At 53.1% G+C, this 19,478-nt stretch overlaps 1 protein-coding gene across 1 annotated transcript; it reads left to right on the top strand.

Moving 5' to 3' along the window:
- Positions 1-1,960: 1,960 nt before the first annotated feature.
- On the top strand, positions 1,961-9,790 carry GAL3ST3 (galactose-3-O-sulfotransferase 3). The gene is made up of 3 exons (XM_061203658.1): positions 1,961-2,154; positions 5,568-5,801; positions 8,111-9,790. The coding sequence occupies exons 2-3, from the start codon at positions 5,680-5,682 to the stop codon at positions 9,270-9,272; spliced, it is 1,284 nt and encodes a 427-aa protein (XP_061059641.1). The 5' UTR covers positions 1,961-2,154; positions 5,568-5,679; the 3' UTR covers positions 9,273-9,790.
- The last annotated feature ends 9,688 nt before the right edge of the window (positions 9,791-19,478 follow it).

Here is a 19,478-nt window from a genome sequence, read left to right as displayed (position 1 = left end):
TGCCCCTGAAGGAGGGATGCACGGGTGCCCCCTGCTTGCCCACCTTCTACTTCTCCCTGTCCTGACCAGTCAATTCAGTTAACCTTCCCCCCTCTGCCACTAGCTGTGAGGTCCCTCTCCCATTCTAGCTCTGCTCTCTCTCTGACAGCCAGGCTCCCGTCCTGTGTGAGTGTGTGTGTGTTGGGTGAGAGAGCTGGGAACCTCAGAATGGTCTCCTTTCCCCCTGACACCCACACCCTTCAGATCTTCTCTCTAGCATGCTCTATTTCACCAACCACCCCCAATAGAGGAGTAGCTGGGAGCAGGGAAAAAAGAATGGGATGTCAGGTCCAGGGAAGGTGAGATTTAGGAGAGACAAAGAAAAGGACTGGACCAGGAAGGTTGCTCACATCCTAACCCAGGCTAGGAAATTCTCTTTGCTCCCACCCAAACCTGGACCCTTCCCCCCCCTTTTTTTTTTTTTATAATCCTTCCCCTTTTCATCACTACCACCATCCCAGTCTCCTGACACTCCCAGAGGAGAAGCCAAACCCAGAAAGGACAGAAGAAAGAACAGCAGTGCCCTCCCCTCCAGCTTGTCAGCCCACTCAGGCAGCACCATTCCTGACCCAAAGGAAGTGTCTTTCTGCTCCCTGTAACTGGAGAGCCACTGCAGGTCATCTGAGGCCAGAGGCCCCAAAGCATGTGTATGTGCTAGGGAAGAGGTTGGGGGTCTCTGAGGCAGGATAAACTAAGGGCCGATGGGTGAGGGTGCAATGTAGCCAGGGCCAGAAAAGGACAAGCCAAGTGGGGCCTCATTTTCTCCCAACAGCCCTGGGACCCAGGCAGGATATGACCCTCCTCCAGTTGTGCAGAAGGGAAGACTGAGGGGCAGAGAGACACTGATGTCCCCAAGGGGCCAAACTGGGACCACAAGCAGTTCTCTTGACTCTGAGAGTCCCCATTCCCTTCTCCTTAACAAGGACCCTCACACGATACCTATCTGTGTGGGTCTAGAATGGAATCCAGTCCCTTCCTTCCCATACCAGGCAAGGTCCCAGCTTTGGGTGGCTACCCCAGCTCCAGGATCCTTGCCATACCAGGCCAAGAAGGCAGGAGAAAGCAGGGGTTCATGAGAACCACACAACTAAATGTGGGGCTGGGGTTCTTGGTGTCTGGTACGACTTTGGGAGCTTCTGCTGCTCGGCTCCCAGGTGGCTGGAGCTAAGGACAAAGAAGGCAGTAGAAAATTCAGGATCCTCACACAGAGTTCTCACAGAGCCTTCACATGTATCATCTCTGCAGCCTGAGAACAGCTCCAAGAACAGCTCCCTATTGTAGAGCTGGAAGCATCCAGGCCCAGGAAGTTGCCTCTTGACTCTGGAACTTAAGTTCAACCCGGGTTGAACTTGGGTTCTCTGATTCCCAGCACACAGTGCCTAGGCAGGGGTCCCAGGCCCACTACAGTTCTGGCCAAGAGTGCGTGGATCTGGACTCCCGGTGCAGAGTAGGAGTGGGTCAGCAGCAGGTGCTGGAAGGGAAAGGGTCCCTAGGGGTGTGAGGACAGATGGGACCAGACCCCTGGCTGGAGGGTATTTCTCTGCTGGAGGTGGAAAGAGGAGAAGGGGGTGGGGGGAAACCATGTAGATACTTGTACATGTACCTGTGTCTCTAACTCTCCCAAGGCCTACCCCGCCCAAGGGTGACCAGTGGGACCCAGGAATGCCCAGCAAAGCCGGAGTATCCAGATACCGTCCAGGCCTCAGTTTCCCCTTCTGTAGAGTGAGGGCAAGCAGCTGGCCACCTTGGTGTCCAGACTCTGCAAGGCTGCCCAGGGAAGATGCCCGCATGCGAAGACGCCACTGGGAGAGAGTGTTCTCAGGGAGCCTGTGAGTCAGGGCTGCCCCCTCCCCTTCCCCTCCCCCTCCCCTGCTCGCCGGCCCCCGCCCCGCCTCCGCCTCCGGTGTGCGATGGGGGGCGGGCGGCGGGCAGAGCCAAGAGCAGCGGAGCTGAGCCGACGCTGCCACCTGATCCCATCCAGGCGCGGAGAGGCGAGCGACCAGCACTCTGCTCGCAGGGCCCCCAGCGCCCTCGGACCCTCAGCGGATTTCGCGGCCAAGGTTGGGAGGTAGCGGCGACCACCCTCAACCCGGGTCAAAGCAGAGCTCGCTCAGCGTGAGTACTGCCGCGGGACGGCCTGGGGCTGGAAGCGCGGGGGTGGACCGGACCAGGATGGGGGATGCCGGCTGGGCGGGAGGGTGTCGTGGGGGCCAGTCCCCGAAGAGCATGAGGAGGCGGACTCTTGGCCCCCTGCAGAGCAGGAGAGCACGGGGGTGAGAGAGCGAATCTGGCCTATCCCTTATGGGGACCAGATCCCAGTGACCGATCGCTGGGGGAGGCTGGGATGCAATTGAGGGAATGGGGGCTGGGAGGGTGGGCAGTAGTGATGGAGAGAAGAGGATGAAGGGATTTCAGAGGCAGGGATGACGTGGGGCTGGATGACAGGGAGCGGGGACTGGAGGGGGGGGCTGACCTGGCGCAGGCCGGGGGGGCGGGGTGGGGGCGGGAAGAAAGGAAGGAAAAGAGGAAGGTTGAAAAATATTTGATCTCCTGGGCCACTAATTTGCAGCCCGCTCAGCCCTTGGCCCTTTCCTCTTTAGTGCACTGGGCAGTTGCCCTACACAGTGGGCTGTGCCATCCTCAGGTAAGGATAGAGTCTCCAGGTCATCCGACGGTCAGATGCGGGTGGTCCAGGCCAGGGTGCCCCCCCCCTCCTCCAAAGGCACCAATATCAGCCCTAGAGCTTACAGGGAGAGAGCAAAGGGCTCATGTGGGAGTGGGTGGGCATCCAGGCCGGTTTTCAAAGCTTTGGCTAGCTAAACCATTTCTTCTTTGGTTCCCTGGAGAAAGGAAAGCAATTTGCAAAACCAGGCAGCAGCCTGAGGTTGATTGTTCTGACTAAAATTAGCACTGATTTTCTGATGAGGCTGGGCACCCTGACTTGTCTCGGACGACTGAGGGAAACTCTGTCTCCACGGAGAAGGCACAGGGGACGCCAGGGAGTAGTCTGAAACACGTGAGGGGCAAGAGCCAGGGCTGTTGCTCTAAATTCTGGCCCCAGCAGACTGCCGCCCACCCCACACCGCCCCGGAGGTTACAGAGAGAAACCCAGCCCCAGGTGGCCCCCTTCCTGGGTGCCAGTGGCCTGACTCCATCTCCAGAATAGGCATCGCGGAGTGAACTTGCTAAGGGAAGGGAGGCCTCCTCCAGTGTCCGAGCTGCACCCTCTCTTGGGACCTGGAATGTTTAGCCTGGCCGAGTGCCCACCCAGAGGAGACAGGGTTACTGCTTTGAAATACCTGAAGGTCTTTCATGGAGAAAAAATGGTTCGTGTGGTGTAGCAGGGCAGCACTAGCAACCATGAGAGTGGAACGTGGAAGGGGACAAGGAGAGGAGGACGCCACCAGCGGCAGGCTGATCCCAGCTGTCCCAGAAAGAACTTTTGAACAGCCAAGGCTGCTCAGAAACGGACCAGGCTGTATCTGAAGGCGGTGGGCATCCAGTCATTGACCGCGAACACGCAGAAGCTCGTGCCCACCTTGGAGGGCTGGTGTCCAGGGAATTCTTGTGGTGATGATACCCTGTACCCAGTGGGCCTCAGACTGGGGTCTGGCTGGCTGCCCAGGGCTAAGCCACGGAGGGGAGTGGGATGGAGGGGGCTACCAAGCACCCCATCACCCTTTTCTATATGGCCTGGTTGAAGCGTCTCCCAGGGAAAGTCCCACTGCAGCTCTCTCCAGGCTTGACCTCTCCTCGGCTGACCCAGAGTCCACTGAAAAATAGGGTGGTTTCAGTGAGTTGAGCAAAGATGGGAATAGGCTGGCCCTCCACTTGGCCCCCTTGGGAAACTCCTGCCTGGTCACCAAGTCCTCTAGGCAGGATAAGTGACAGGGAAAGAAGGTGTGCATCCTGAGAGGGCCTCGGCTCTGACTCTCTCCTGCCGGCAGCCTCACGTGGGCAGTGCCAGCCCTCCTCTGCCCTAGCCATCCTTGAAGACAGAGGGACCTTAGCTTGGTTGCCCTCTGTGGCTGGACCTTTCATACCCCTTGGCTCCGGGAGGATTAAGGCTATCTGCAGGGGTGGAGGAAACCAGGTGATGGGAACTGGAGAGAAGGGAAAGGCGTAACCAGTACACCTTTCCACCCAAACAGGTTTAAATGTAATCCAGGATTAATTGGGGGAAGGGGGGGCTAAAGAAGGATTGGAAGCCAAGTGCAGGGGCCTAGGGGAAGGTCATGGTCAAAAGAGTTTTAACATTACCTCAACCCTCCTGGGACTCAGGTGTCCTAGTTTTGCACACATGCACATGCCCAGAAGGTTCCAGGCTCCCCCTCCCCTTTGGAGAGGGTTGTGTGCGAGGAGGAAGCCAAACCTGAACCTGGAGACTGAGGCTGCTGAGACAGAGAGCCCACCCTAACTGGGGGGCAGGCATTGCTACTGAAGCTGACTTTCCCCTGGAGCTGCCCTTGAGCCAAGACATTCACGTGGGGACGGGTGACTGGCCAGAAACCACTGCTGCCTCTCACTGCTGCCACTCAGCTGGGATAGAGGCCCACCTCTCCTGGAGAGTCTCAGCAGGGCAAGCTCTGTATTCCCCTCCCCCCTCCCTGGGCCAGGCACCTCTCACTGCAATCGTCTGATGAGGTGGCCAGGGTTTCAGGTGTCTGGGGATGGAATCCAGATAGGGTTCCAGGATTTCAAGTCCTCCTTTCTTTCCCTCGTGGATTTATTGGTCTTGGGCCCTCGGGGCTCAGAAGCATGCAGAATTGCCAGAGTCCAGGGCAGGGATGGGGAAATCAGTTCTCTGTAGAAGCAGCACACATACGGTCTGAGGGCATGGACTTTGGAGCCAGAAGGAACAGATCTGAATCCAGATTCTGCTAATACCAGCTGCATGACCACGGACAAGTGACATCATCTCTTAGAGCCTCAGTTTCCTTGTCTGTGAAATGGGAATACCTATGTTAGGCTTGCAGCGAGGATTAAATGGGATTAAGTGTGTGGTAGTATAATACGTAGAGAAAGTCTCTTCCTCATGTCAGAGACTCAAGAAGGTGAAGACCTGGTCAGTGTTTTTGAGGAGCTCAGTGTCTGGGGAGTCAAGACCAACCGTTAGCTGAAGCAATGAGGCAAGGAATCCTAGAGGAGAGGAAACCCCGAATTGAGACTTCTGTGCCCTGAGTGAAGTGCTGGTGCTAAGGCACATCTACTGGGGAGACAGACACAAATGGCCATGAGACAAAGACAATTAGGGGCAGGCAGAAAAGCAGAGACAGGGTTCAAGGAAGGGAGTGGCTACAGCCTGAAGGGCTGGCCAGACCCCAGAGCATGTAATTCCACCCAAGACTAAGTTATCTGGAGCAGTGTGGAGATAGGGTCATGGTAACAGGAGGTAGGAATCTGATCTTCCCTGGCCTCTCTGCTCACCCCACCCTTTGCAGCTCTCCTTTGCAGCAGTCCTGTTGGGGCTCGGAGCCCATCTCCTCTGCCTGCTACAAACAAACCTGTTTGCCTCCTTCTCCTGCCAGGCCTCACAGGAACACTGGCCCTGCTACCAGAGCCCCAGGAGCCCCCATGAGTGCCGGCGAAGGGAGTCCTGGATAGTGAGGCCCTGGCTGGTCCAGGGGTGGGTACCCCATCATGCCACCCATCCTCCAGCGCCTGCAGCAGGCCACCAAGATGAGCCGCAGGAAAATCCTGCTGCTGGTGCTAGGATGCAGCACCTTAAGCCTCCTCATCCACCAGGGGGCACAGCTCAGCTGGTAAGGGGGCGAGGCCTCCGTGAGGGGGCGGGGCCCGGGAGTTGGGTTCCTCTAGAAGTCAGCTGCCTGGTTAGGGTTAGTGGACGGGAGCTCTCCTCGTTCCTGAAAGCTGCCAGAAGAGTCCATCTTCTGATGGGCTTTGCTCCTTCCCTCTGTTCTGAAAGCGCTTTGCATACCTTCTCTTCAGATCCACACAACCTCCCTGGGCAGGGACTTCATTGAAAGGGTTGAGTAGTTCTATTCCAGCTCGAGTCTTCCCTCGGCATCTCCTCCTGAGTGCCTCCCTGTCGGAAGGCAGAGATGTTGAATAATATTCTCCGAAGTGAGAAGGAACTTTAAGACCAAAAAATGAAGTGGGCGACTCCATAAACTGCAACTATGAAGTTTGTTGTGGGTAACTTACATACAGGCAGGAAGGAACGATTGGACGGTCGATCCAGAGGCATTCGCCGCGGCACCTAAAGGGGTACAGGGGGATTTAAAGGGGCCAGAGCTAAAAATAGAATCTATTAGGGAGAAGTACATCCCATGGATGGGAAGGAGGGGGTTCCTCCCCGCCCCTGGGGGGGTGGGTCTCATGGCCATTAACCATCTGCATCAGCAAAAGGCACTCTTACAGTTTTCACATGGGATGAAGGCAAGCGTAAAGGCTGACAGGGAACTTATCGGGCTTGGACGCACCCCTTGTGCGCAGGCTAAAGCTCAGTTCCGCAGAAAGGGGAGGGGGTAGGACTGTGGCCCTACAATGGAGCTGACAAGATGGAGACAATGTGCTTCAGCCACACACTCCCAGAGAACTGCAAACAACTTCTCACTACTGTTGTGCTGGCCAAGTCTCCTCACTTCTCTGAGCCCATTTGCTCATCTATAAAATGGGAATGATGTATGTGTGACCCAGCCAGTCACCCTGATACAGGATACCATGTGATGACTAGTAGGAACCCTGACCCTACTCCTGGCTCACTGTGTGAACCCAGTGAATCCTTGCACCCCCTTAGGGCCTCAATTTCCCCATTCGCTACATGGTCTGCCCATGAGAACAGTGTGAATGGGCCCCGTCCCTCTTGCCAGATGATTTGCTGGTCTTCAGGAGCATCCATGTAGACGTTATCCTGAACCCAAACCAGCCACAGATAGGAAGTCTCAATGGTATTCTCTAAGCTGCTTAGAGTTGTCCTTGTTACATGATGCTTAGGATGGTAGAAAAGAAACAGGAGAGTGACTCAAAGTCTGAAGGGAATTCACAGGTCACCTGTAATCCCGAAGGCCCTTGTTTCAGGAATGAGGAAACAGAAATGAAAGCTTCATGAAGGCTAGGATTCTTATGGTTTTTATACTATCATATTTCTTGAGCCTAGAACAGTGCCTGACACATAGTAGATGCTTAAAAAAAAAATACTACTTGAATAAATGAATGAGGTTCCAGAGAACTTAACAGAATCACATAACAACAGGTTGCTTCAAAGCCCATGCCACTCAGCTACAATGTGAGGAGCCAGTGGAAAGAAGACAGAGAGCAAGAGGATTTGGTGACTTAATCTGAGTTGCCAGACTTATAGAAATGATTTTTCTCCTTCTGTTCCTCAGTTTGTACATCTGTGAAGTGGAATTCCTCAAGGATCTCCAAGGGCCTTTGTCCTTGTATTATCTTTTATGTGTAACAAAGTTACCTCAAAACTTAGCAGCTGAAAACATCAAACATTTATTATCTCACTCCTGTGGGTCAGGAACCCAGGTGTGCCCTAGCTGCATACCTCTGGCTCAAGGTCTTTCATGGAGTTGCAATCAAGTTGGCTGCTGGGGATGCAGTCTCATCTGAAGCCTTGATTGGAAGAGCTCCACTTATAAGCCCATTCAAGTGGTTGGTGGGGGAGCCTTCAGCTCTTCAAGCAGGCTGATGGACTGAGGGCCTGGTTCCTTGGGGACTGTTCCCACCTGGTACCTCCTCGTCCCCTGCATGAGCTGCCCTAGAGAGAGTGAGAGAAAGATACCAAGACAGAAAACATAATCTTTTTATAATGTAATCTCACAAGTGACATCCCACTATTTCTGCCCTGTTCTACTCCCTAAGAGGCATCAATAAGTCCCACTCATATTCAAGAGAAGGGAAATACACAAGAGCGTGAATGCCAGGAGGTCAGCAGGGATCACTGGGGGTCATCTTAGAGGCTGCCTACCATACGCCTCTACCGTTCTGTGGGTAAAGCCCAGGATGGGCCCTGGCCCATCCCCACCATCCTTGGGGAGAGGCAGGGTCAAGCCGCACCCTTCTCACGCCCTCCTCCCTGCACACCCCCTGGACCCTGCAGGTACCCCAAGCTGTTCCCTCTGAGCTGCCCGCCTCTGCAGGACTCTCCGCCGCGCCCCAAGCACATGACCGTAGCCTTTCTGAAGACGCACAAGACTGCGGGCACGACAGTGCAGAACATCCTGTTCCGCTTCGCCGAGCGCCACAACCTGACCGTGGCCCTGCCGCACCCGAGCTGCGAGCACCAGTTCTGCTACCCGCGCAACTTCTCGGCGCACTTCGTGCACCCGGCCACGCGGCCGCCGCACGTGCTGGCCAGCCACCTGCGCTTCGACCGCACGGAGCTGCAGCGCCTCATGCCCCCGGGCACCGTCTACGTCACCATCCTGCGCGAGCCGGCCGCCATGTTCGAGTCGCTCTTCAGCTACTACAACCAGTACTGCCCCGCCTTCCGGCGCGTGCCCAACGCGTCGCTCGAGGCCTTCCTGAGCGCGCCCGAGGCCTACTACCGCGCGGGCGAGCACTTTGCCATGTTCGCGCACAACACGCTGGCCTACGACCTGGGCGGCGACAACGAGCGCAGCCCGCGCGACGACGCCGCCTACCTGGCGGGCCTCATCCGCCAGGTGGAGGAGGTCTTCTCGCTCGTCATGATCGCCGAGTACTTCGACGAGTCGCTCGTGCTGCTGCGGCGCCTGCTGGCCTGGGACCTGGACGACGTGCTCTACGCCAGGCTCAACGCGCGCGCCGCCAGCTCGCGCCTCGCCGCCATCCCCGCGGCTCTCGCGCGAGCCGCGCGCGCCTGGAACGCGCTCGACGCTGGCCTCTACGATCACTTCAACGCCACCTTCTGGCGCCGCGTGGCGCTCGCCGGCCGCGCCTGCGTGGAGCGCGAGGCGCGCGAGTTGCGCGAGGCCCGAGAGCGCCTGCTGCGGCGCTGCTTTGGTGACGAACCTGTGCTGCGGCCTGCGGCGCAGATCCGCACCAAGCAGCTGCAGCCCTGGCAGCCCAGCCGCAAGGTGGACATCATGGGCTACGATCTGCCCAGCGGCCGCGCAGGCCCAGCCACCGAGGCCTGCCTCAAGCTGGCCATGCCCGAGGTGCAGTACTCGAGCTACCTGCTGCGCAAGCAGAAGCGCCGAGGTGGCGTGCGCCCCCGGCCCGAACCGGTCCTGGACAATCCACCTCCTCGGCCCATCCGGGCGCTGCCCCGGGGCCACTGAGCTCCGGATGGGAGTCTGGACCCTGCCCCGCCCACAAGGATCTTGCCTAGGGCTGCCTCCAGGTCCCACCCCATCGGGGCCCTTTCTCCCGAGAGGGGCTGCAGCAGTACTTGGGGGCGCATCTCCCTGTCTGAGCCCACCTCCCGAGGGGGAGCTGAACCCCGCCTTCGGGGAGGGTGCTGATAGGCCCGATCGAGCCCCGGGCCACCCTCTCCTCCGTCTTAACTGGTTGGTGGCTTTGCCAAGAGGTCTGAGACCCGTGCAGAACCGCCCACCCTGCCTTTTTATGGGGATTGAGGACCCCCACCTGTCTTCCCCAAGTGGATGAGCCCATGCCACAGAAAGGGGCTGAGCCCTGGGGAAGGCTGCGCTGCCTGTCAGCCTCCCCGGCTCTTGCTCTTCCTGCCAGGGGTCAGAGGCCCCCCCACACTGTCTGTCTTCCAGGTTCCACCCTTCCCGCAGACCTAAGCTGCTCCCAGACCCCCAGAACCCAGAGTTCTTGGGTTGGGCTTTTTGTTTGGTTGGTTTTCCTTGTTTTTAATAAAATATTTTAAAATGTACAGATTGTATATCAATCATTAAAAGCCAGATTCTCCACGTTTGAGGATGAGGCAGATGCCCAAGAATAGGTGTGGCTGTTACCATGAGGATGGGGGCCCAGTGAAACCGAGCAGGACCCTGTGGGGCTCCTGGCACAGAAGCCTTTCTGTGTCCCCCATTTCTTGTTTGTAGGGGATGCAGACTCCCGCCTCCATGACCTTCCCTGAGTTCCAAAGGGCAGATTCGAACAGTTGCTAATCAGGGAGAGGAGGGGATGCAGAGACAAGGGAGGAGCAGCCAGAACAATAGTGGAGCCTTGGGGCAGGGTCCTGGTTCGCCTCAAGGGACACACATAACAATATCTTTTGAGCTTTATAGAACTAAAACCCCCAATAAATGGAAGATGTCAGCATTCTTCATTCCAGAGAAGACTGCCTGAGGCTAGAAGGAACCAGAGAAGCTCATCAAGAGGTTACCTGAGACCAGATTAAAGGAGTGCAGGCCCTGCACACACACTAATCAGCAACCCCGCCCTTGAATCATTGCTATAAAACTCCTTACCAAATCCTCCCAGGTGGGACACAGTTTTCGAGGGCAGGAGCCTGCTGTGTCCCCTTTGCCTGGCAAAGCAATAAAGTTATTCTTTTCTACTTCCCCCAAAACTCTGTCTCCAAGATTCGATTAGGCGCTGGTGCACAGAGGCTGAGTTTTCGGCATCACCAGGCTCAATCACTGCCCTTCCCAGAGGCTCACAACACTCATCAAGCCCTTGATTGACTGGGTTCACCAGACTGGCCGCCTCAGCCCCACTCACTTCTCTTTGAGAAGATCTAAATCCTTCCTTTTCATTCATTTCAGCACCATGTATTGAGCATCATCCCCCTAACTTGGGGACACAGGGGAACAAGGCAGATAGGACCTTTATCCTCATGGGAAAACACTGACAACCCTTCCTGGGGCAGAGCAGAGGCTGGAAGGAGGATCGTTTCAGGTCAGGAGGGGCTTAACTCAGGACTTTATCTCCCTTTTGAGTCACTGACTTCACCGCTGGTCTTCCTTCCCCACCAGAAGACAACATTGACTCAGATGAGGACCACTCCCTGCCTCCAATGTCCTTTAGCACAGTAATACACCCAGCACTTTCAAATGAAACCTCTGTTAAGACCAGCAGAGAATCAGGACTTTTTCTGTTACTTTCTTCAGTGCTACATTGACACATCTGGACAAGCAATAAAAACAATAGCTAACACAGTATACTATGTGCCAGCTGCTGGTGAAGGGCTTCACATGTATTAATTAATGAGATAGGTATCATTTTACGGATGAGGGAACTGAAACTGGGAGAGGTTAAGTGATGCTCAGGGTCACACAGCTAGAGTTTGAACCCAGACAGATAGTTCCTAAGTGCTCGCACACTGCCACTAGAATAAAGAAGTTCCCACTCCCCGGGCTAGGCTGATGCCCAGGATCTTCCCCAAAAGAAGGATAACTGAAGAAACCAAGACATTGCTGTCAGCTCCTCTTCATTTTGTCTTTCACAGAGACAATTGTTGGCCTGGTTGGGCAATGGAGATTGCAAGGTTTAGTTGGCAGGTTGTATGACTCTCCCTGGGCTTGAAAGCACAGCACTTTCTACAGTGGCACTCTGGAGAAGGCAAAAGACAATAATTAGAGACCTGCAAAGACATAATTAGGTTTCTGGTGTTAAGCAGCTTTAAAGAATTGTACTAGACTCAAAGTCATCTATCCAAAAACAAGCAGACAAACATGCTGTGGCCCTCAGGCCAAGAAGATGTCTGTCCACTACTGTCCCCCACCCCTGCTCCCCCCAGCCCTAGCATCTGGTCATACCTTTGCCAGGAACATCCTTCACCGTGTCCTGGATCCTCCTGGAAAACTCATACATGCCTTTAAGATTTGCCTTGATAGGCCTCTCCTGCCTTCCCTCATCCTCAGGCAGGTGGGCCTCTTTTATAGACCTTGCCCCACTTCAGCAAAGAGCACAACTCTGGACTCAGAAAACTCTGGATTCAGGGACTAACTGGAATCATCTGGAATTATCAGGCCGTAGGAGAGGGTTTCTCTGTTTGAGGTAGGAGCAAGGGAAGACCCTAAGCAGACACTGAATCAAAGATTAGCCTTCACTGGCTGAGACTCTGGTCTGAACATCTCCAGCTTCAGCCACAACCCAGAGGAACAGGCCCCAGCCCCTGGGACCCGAGTGCCCTGCAGAGAGCCTCCTTCCACCTGTGCCCTTTCTACATGTCTCCTCCTTGAGAAGCTCACACTCAGGTCTGGGACAGATGTGTCAGCAGCAACCTGGGTGACGTGACTTGATGGAAGCAACTACCTCCATCAGTGCTTTGGAATTCCAACCCTGGCTCTGCCACCTACTGGTTACATGACCTTGGTCTTAGCCTTTGAGCCTCACTTTCCTCATCTGTGAAATGAACCCTCCCGAGCTTTGTGAACAGTAGTTGAGATGAGGCACTTAGCACAGTGCCCGACACATGGAAATGTCCCCAAAGTGGCCGCTCTGGCATCGTCAGGGCTCCTTCGAGACAGACACCCTTCATGCTGTAGATGTTATAGGTTGGCACATCTATTCCAAGAGTTTTCCAGCAGATGGGAGAAAGCACTTTGAGGTAAGGGTGCCTTTTTGCTCAAAGGCACTGTATGGGCGAGCAGCAGCTTTGACTTTTATGATTATAGAAGGATGTGCAAAGCATGTGGGTGATGCCAAAAAGTCGGTCTCTGTGCATCTGTGCCTAATAAAGTCTTGGAGACAGAGTTTTGGGTGAAGTAGAAAAGAATAGCTTTACTGCTTTACCAGGCAAAGGGGACACAGCGGTCTCCTGCCTCGAAAAATGTGTGTCCCTTGGGCTTCCCTGGTGGCGCAGTGGTTAAGAATCCTCCTGCCAATGCAAGGGACATGGGCTCGAGCCCTGGTCCTGGAAGATCCCACATGCCTTGGAGCAACTAAGCCCGTGTGACACAACTACTGAGCCTGCGCTCTAGAACCCGCAAGCCACAGCTACTGAGCCTGCGTGCCACAACTACTGAAGCCCACGTGCCTAGAGCCTGTGCTCTGCAGCAAAAGAAGACACTGCAATGAGAAGCCCGAGCACCGCAATGAAGAGTAGCCCCCGCTCGCCGCAACTAGAGAAAGCCCGCATGCAGCAACGAAGACCCAATGCAGCCATAAATAAATAAATAAATAAAATTTATATATTAAAAAAAAAGAACACAGTGTGTCCCAACCCAGGAGGATTTGGTAAGGAGTTTTATAGCAACGGTTGAAGGGCGGGGTTGCTGATAAGATTAGTGTGTGTGCAGGCCCTGCCCTCCTTTAATCTGGTCTCAAGTAATCGCTCTCTCTCTTTTTTTTAAAAAATAAATTTACTTATTTATTTATTGGCTGTGTTGGGTCTTCCTTGCTGTGTGTGGGCTTTCTCTAGTTGCGGTGAGTGGAGTTACTCTACATTGTGGTGCGAGGGCTTCTCATTGCAGTGGCTTCTCTTGTTGCAGAGCACGGGCTGTAGACACACAGGCTTCAGTAGTTGCAGCACGCAGACTCAGTAGTTGTGGCTCACGGGCTCTAGAGCGCAGGCTCAGTAGTTGTGGCGCACGGGCTTAGTTGCTCCGCAGCATGTGGAATCTTCCCGGACCAGGGCTTGAGCTAGTGTTCCCTGCATTGGCAGGCGGATTCTTAACAACTGCACCACCAGGGAAGCCCTCAGGTAATCTCTTTTTTTTTTTTTTTTTAAAGAAGGGAGTCATTATTTTTTAAAGTATTTGTTTATTTATTTATTTATGGCTGTGTTGGGTCTTCGTTTCTGTGCGAGGGCTTTCTCTAGTTGCGGAGAGCGGGGGCCACTCTTCATCACGGTGCGCGGGCCTCTCACTGTCGCGGCCTCTCTTGTTGCAGAGCACAGGCTCCAGACGTGCAGGCTCAGTAATTGTGGCTCACGGGCCCAGCTGCTCCGCGGCATGTGGGATCTTCCCAGACCAGGGCTCGAACCCGTGTCCCCTGCATTGGCAGGCGGATTCTCAACCACTGCGCCACAAGGGAAGCCCCCTCAGATAATCTCTTGATGAGCTTCTCTGGTTCCTTTAATCTGGTCTCAGGTGGTCTTCTCTGGAATGAAGAATGCTGACTGCATTTGTTGGGGGTTTTAGTTCTGTAAAGAGCTCAAATAAATTGTTATGTGTGTCCCTTGAGAGGGAACCAGGACCCTGTCCCAAGGCTGCACTATTGTTCTTGGCTCCTCCTTCCTTATCTCTGCATCCCCTCCCTTCCCTGATTAGCAACTGTTCGAATCTGTCCTTTGGAACTCAGGGAAGGTCATGGAGGCGGGAGTCTGTTCCCTACAACAAGAAATGGGGGACACGGACAGGCTTCTGTGCCAGGAGCCCCACAGGGTCCTGCTCAGTTTCATGGGGAGCGGAAGAGGACAGGAGTGTCTGCCTGAGCTGTCTGGAGAGGCGCCCTGGAGAAGGTGATAGGGATAGAGTGGGATAATCAAATAGTTAGTTTAGAAATCCCACTAGGGGACTGTAGATAGACAGGGAACTTTAGGGGGCTTTGGGAGACCACAGTAAGTTAATGATCACAGAGGAAAGCAATGGGAAAATCCTGAAACAATGTGGGCTTGCTTGACTCACGAAGCAGAGCAAGGTGCTTAGCAACAACACTAAGCAATGGAGGCACAAGTCATGCCTCAAGACAATAAAACAATAGTAGAAAAATTATGCCTACATCCTGCCCAGTGATGTCAATAAGATAATGACCCCTAGGGCATACTCTCTGCACTCATAAAAAACAATAATTTAGGGAAAGGTGACATTTCAAAGTGAAAGACCCTCATTATACTGAGACCTGAAATAATTTTTCCATAGTGCCATGACAGTCCCAGATGGGCCATATAGGGTCAAAAAAAAACCCCACCCAACATGTCGGAGGAGTTAATGATGGAAGACTCAAAGGAGAACGAGGAAGAAGGTGGTCTTCTCCCCCTCCCCTCTTTTCCTTTGATTATAAAAATGTAACCCACTAAGTACTTGGGGCAGTGCAGCGGGATGCTCACCTGCCCGCTTGTAAGCCTCACAAGCGGCCTATTCTAATTAATCACTTCTTATCTATCACTTTGCCTCTCACTGAATTCTTTCTGCGCTGAGACATAAAGAACCAGAGCCCCTTGGAGCTCCCTGAGGCATCACCTGGCAGTTTCAAAGCTGAGAACAGGGACAGGGAAGGGTGCTCCAGACAGAGAATGCTGGGCTACCTGTGTGGGGAGAAGCATGACAGTGTCCGGTTAGGAAAGGCCTTGAATCTCACGCTTAGAAGTCCGGCTTGTTCTGCACGGGACATTGGAGTAAATGGAATGGCCAGAGATGACCAGCAGGGGGTGCTGGGCTGTCCCCGGAGAGGAGGGAGTCACCGTCTCAGCCCATCTGTAGCCCAATCCTGGCACAGCAGTGCACCAGGTAGGGAGCTCTGTTGTAGATGATGGAGCCACTGAGGGAAGCAGGAGAAAGGCCTTTAATAAACTGCAGATGCTGCAGGGAGAAGGCACGGTAAGGAGGGACGTGGCACCAGGTAACATTTATTGAGCACTTGCTACGTGCTGGGCGCTTTTCTCCATGCTTTCTGCATTTTAACTTACGTGCTTCTTAACAACAACCCCATGAGGTAGGTGCTATTCTTATCCTCTTTTCACAGAAGGGGAAACTGAGGTACAAAAAGGTGATGTGCCCAGGCTCACCCACACACTCAGGGAGAGCCTGAGCAAGGACCGAAACAAGAATGCAGGCTCCTTGCTAAAAGAGCCTCTTTATAAAAGCCCCCTGAGAGCGGCTCGAGTGGGAGGGAGGGGCAGGGAGACACTTTGGGTGTCGGAGGTGAGGAAGGCAGGGATCTGCCAGCGCAGTTGGCTGGCGGCTTCTGGGGCTGTGCGAGAGGAGTGGAGAGGGGCTGCAGGGCAAGAGAACCTGAGGAGAGGGGACAGCCCCCCAGGCCATCCAGACAAGGGGATGCAGGGCAGAAGGGGAGGCGATGGGGGGGTGGGAACCTGAGCTGGGCTCTTCTGACCCAGCCAGGCCTCAGGAATCTGGCTGGCCATCGTCTCCTTCCCAGGAGTCCCCCAGCGCCCTCCAGCGGGCCGAGGACAGGACAGGAAAAGCGTCCTCCACCCCCCTCTCAACCCGCACCCCGATCTCATGGGATTTTCACAAAAGCCAGGCAACAGGAGCGCAGGAGTCAGACCCTAATCCCCCACTACGAATGGGGAGACTGAGTCCCCGAGAGGGAATGTGGCTCAGAGGCGGCCTGGAGCCAGGGCAGAGACAGGAGTGGGGACACTCCCATGAGTGTCCTGCCACCGAAGCCCCAGGAGGCAAGGTCCTGGGTCCTCTTTCCCAACTTTGCCTCCAGCCCAGGGCTCCCCTCCTGAGTGTTCCCGGGATCATCAAACCCACTATGTTCAAACCGAACACTCATCTTCTGCCAAACCAGCTCCTTCTCCAGCGCTCTCAGTTTCAGGGACCGGCGCCCTAGTTCTTGAGGATGCTCAAGCCCCAATCCTTGATGTCCCCTTAATGTGTCCCTCACCCTTTCCCCAACACCACCTATCCGTCATTGCATCCTGTAGATCCAGACGCCTGAATAACTGGCATCAACCCACCTCTCTTTCCCAACATCTCCTGTAGTCCCAGCCATCAGAGTTTCCCTGCTGGTTATGCCAACAGCTTCCTAACTGACCCACCGGCCTCAGGATCCCCACAGCAAAGAGACTCCTCTCTGTGTGCAGCCATCCTTCTTAGAGCCAGCTGATCTGATTTCATCACTGTTTGAAATGCCACCCCCCTTACCAGCCCACAAGGCCCAGCCTAGTCTGACCCTCCAAAAACCTTTCACCTGCATCTCTCATTGCCCCTCTATCCCCACCCCCCATCTTGCTCCAGTCACTCTGGATCACACACCATTCCCTGAATGCAGTGGTATGCCAGGTCTGGCTCTTACTGGCTCTAGAATGCTGAATTTTGCCAGTTGGTTGTTGAATACAATTAAATTATATTAAAAATTAAATTAAAATTTTAATTAGATTACATAAACTTACTATTAAATAAATTATATTAAGAACAAATGTAATAAATACTCACAACTCATTACTTCCTAATTCGTTTACTAGATTTTACTATTATTTCTGCTCTTAAGCTTATGTAGGTCTATTGTATCTGCCTGGTGGAAATCCTAGAGAATAGGATGCTCCTTATTGTCCATTTCTTCCAGACAGAGTTCAGCGACATTACATTGGTAGCGTGAAATCAGCCATGGTGCAAGTAGTTACACTGCAAATCAACAAACACTATAAATCAGATCGATTTATTGTTTTGTTAATCGTCTAGAGCAGGGATAAGCAAACTACAAGCCAAATCTGGCCCACCACCTGTTTGTGTAAATAAAGTTTTATTGGAACCCAGCCACACCTATTCTTTTCCTTATTGTTCTGTGGCTGTTTCTGCACTACAATAGCAGAGTTGAGTCATTGCAATAGAGACTGTGTGGCCCTGAAAGACTAAAACATTTACCTCTTGGTCCTTCATGGAAAAAGTCTGTTACTCATTAACAAAACCAAAAAATAGCAACCAAAATTCACATCAGAACTACACATGAAGAGATAGGTGTCAAATGCTTCCCAGCACACCACTGCCTGAAGGTGCCAGGACAATTCACACCTCCGTTCTTGGCACATGATCTTCTCTTTGCCCATAGTGCCTTTTCTTTTCTGATCCACCTGTAAAGTTCCTCACCATTCTTCAAAATGTCCATTTTCCCATGCTCCTGTATTAGTTAGCAATGTGCTGTGTAACAAACCACCCCAAAATCTAATGGCTTTTAAAAATGCATTCTATGGACTTCCTTAGTGGTACAGTGGTTAAGAACCCACCTGCCAATGCAGGGAACACGGGCTTGAGCCCTGGTCCGGAAGATCCCACATACCGTGGAGCAACTAAGCCCGTGCACCACAACTACTGAGCTTGCGCTCTAGAGCCTGTGAGCCACAACTACTGAAGCCCGCATGCCACAACTACTGAGCCCACATGCCACAACTACTGAAGCCGGTGTGCCTAGAGCCCGTGCTCTGCAACAAGAGAAGCCACCGCAGTAAGAAGCCCATGCACTGCAAAGAAGAGTAGCCCCCACTCAATGCAATTAGAGAAAGTCCGCGCGCAGCAACAAAGACCCAAGGCAGCCATTAATTAATTAATTAATTAATTAATTAATTAATTATAAAAATAAATTAAAATGCATTGTTTCTCATTAGAGTATGGGTCGTCTGGGTGGTTCTGCTGATCTGGGCTGGGCTTGACTGATCTCAGCTGTGCTCACTCTCGGTGCAGGATCAACTGCAGGGCGGGGAGGGGCTAGCTAGTCTGTGATGGCCTCAGCCCATATGACTCAGCTATGTTCCATATGGTCTCTCTTATCTTCAGCAGAGGAGACTGGGCTTGTTCTCATCGCCCAAGTGCAGGTCCAAGAGAACAACGAAAAATGGGCAAGCTCTTCTGAGGCTTTCAAGAGACACTCCATCACTTCTGCCCCATTTCATTAGCCAAACCTGTTCAGATTTAAGGGGTGGGAAAGTCGATGTTTCAAAGTCACATTTCATAGGGCATTATGGATAGAAGCAGGAGAGAACTGGGGTTATTTTTACGTTCAGTCTATCATACTACCATCCCCTCTTTCTCCAAGCGAAGGAGCTTACTCCTGATTCTGTTTTCATCCAGCACTCCTAAGAAGCAAAACAAAACACAACCTGTCATAAGCACTTTGTTACAATAAGGAAGATACAGAAAACATTGATTTATTTACCTTTGTGCACAAAGGGACAAGAGACAAGAGCTGTAAGTTTCTTTAGACACAGAAAATGGCAATTTGTGTATTTTTTAAGTTACTGGGGAATTCCCTGGTGGTCCAGTGGTTATGACTCTGTGCTTTCACTGCTGAGGATGTTCAATCCCTGGTGGGGGGAACTAAGATCCCACAAGCCACATGGTACAGCCAAAAAAAATGAAAACAAAACCAAAAAAACCCCACCACCACCAACAAAAAAAAAACCATTAAAAAAATAAAGTTACTGTATCAACCAGGATTTAATCAGAGAAACAAAATTACTGGGAGCGATTATAGGCAGTAAAGATGTATCATATGGATAAGACCCTACATAATTGTGAGGGCTGATCATATAAGACTGCAGTCTTTGTTTCTGGTGCTGGAGCTAAAAGATGGCAGGCAGACAGCTGGAATGAATGTGATGTGAGGTGAGGGAGGCAAGAATGAACTCGTACCTGTGAGAATAAGCTAGTACCCAAAGGATGGACCAGAACATGTATCAGTCTCTCACTGCATCTAAGCTTCCAATTTTAATGAAGCAGATGACCCACAGGAGAAGCTGGCACTCCACCAGGGAGCTAAACATGCACCTGAAACAAGAGTAGCGGAAGCTGGAGGAGCTGTGGACCCAGGTACTGCTCGATGCCAAAAAGGTGAGCTAGCAAATGAGGGTCACTGTGAGGGAGATGCAACTGCTTCTGGTGCCCCTGCACCAACCTTCCTCGTGGAAAAAGGATACAACTCCTGCTTCACTTCTACTTCCCAAATCT

This window comes from Eubalaena glacialis, chromosome 10, assembly GCF_028564815.1.
Source record: "Eubalaena glacialis isolate mEubGla1 chromosome 10, mEubGla1.1.hap2.+ XY, whole genome shotgun sequence".
Taxonomy (NCBI): domain Eukaryota; kingdom Metazoa; phylum Chordata; class Mammalia; order Artiodactyla; family Balaenidae; genus Eubalaena; species Eubalaena glacialis.
This window is presented reverse-complemented; position numbering and strand designations above follow the sequence as displayed.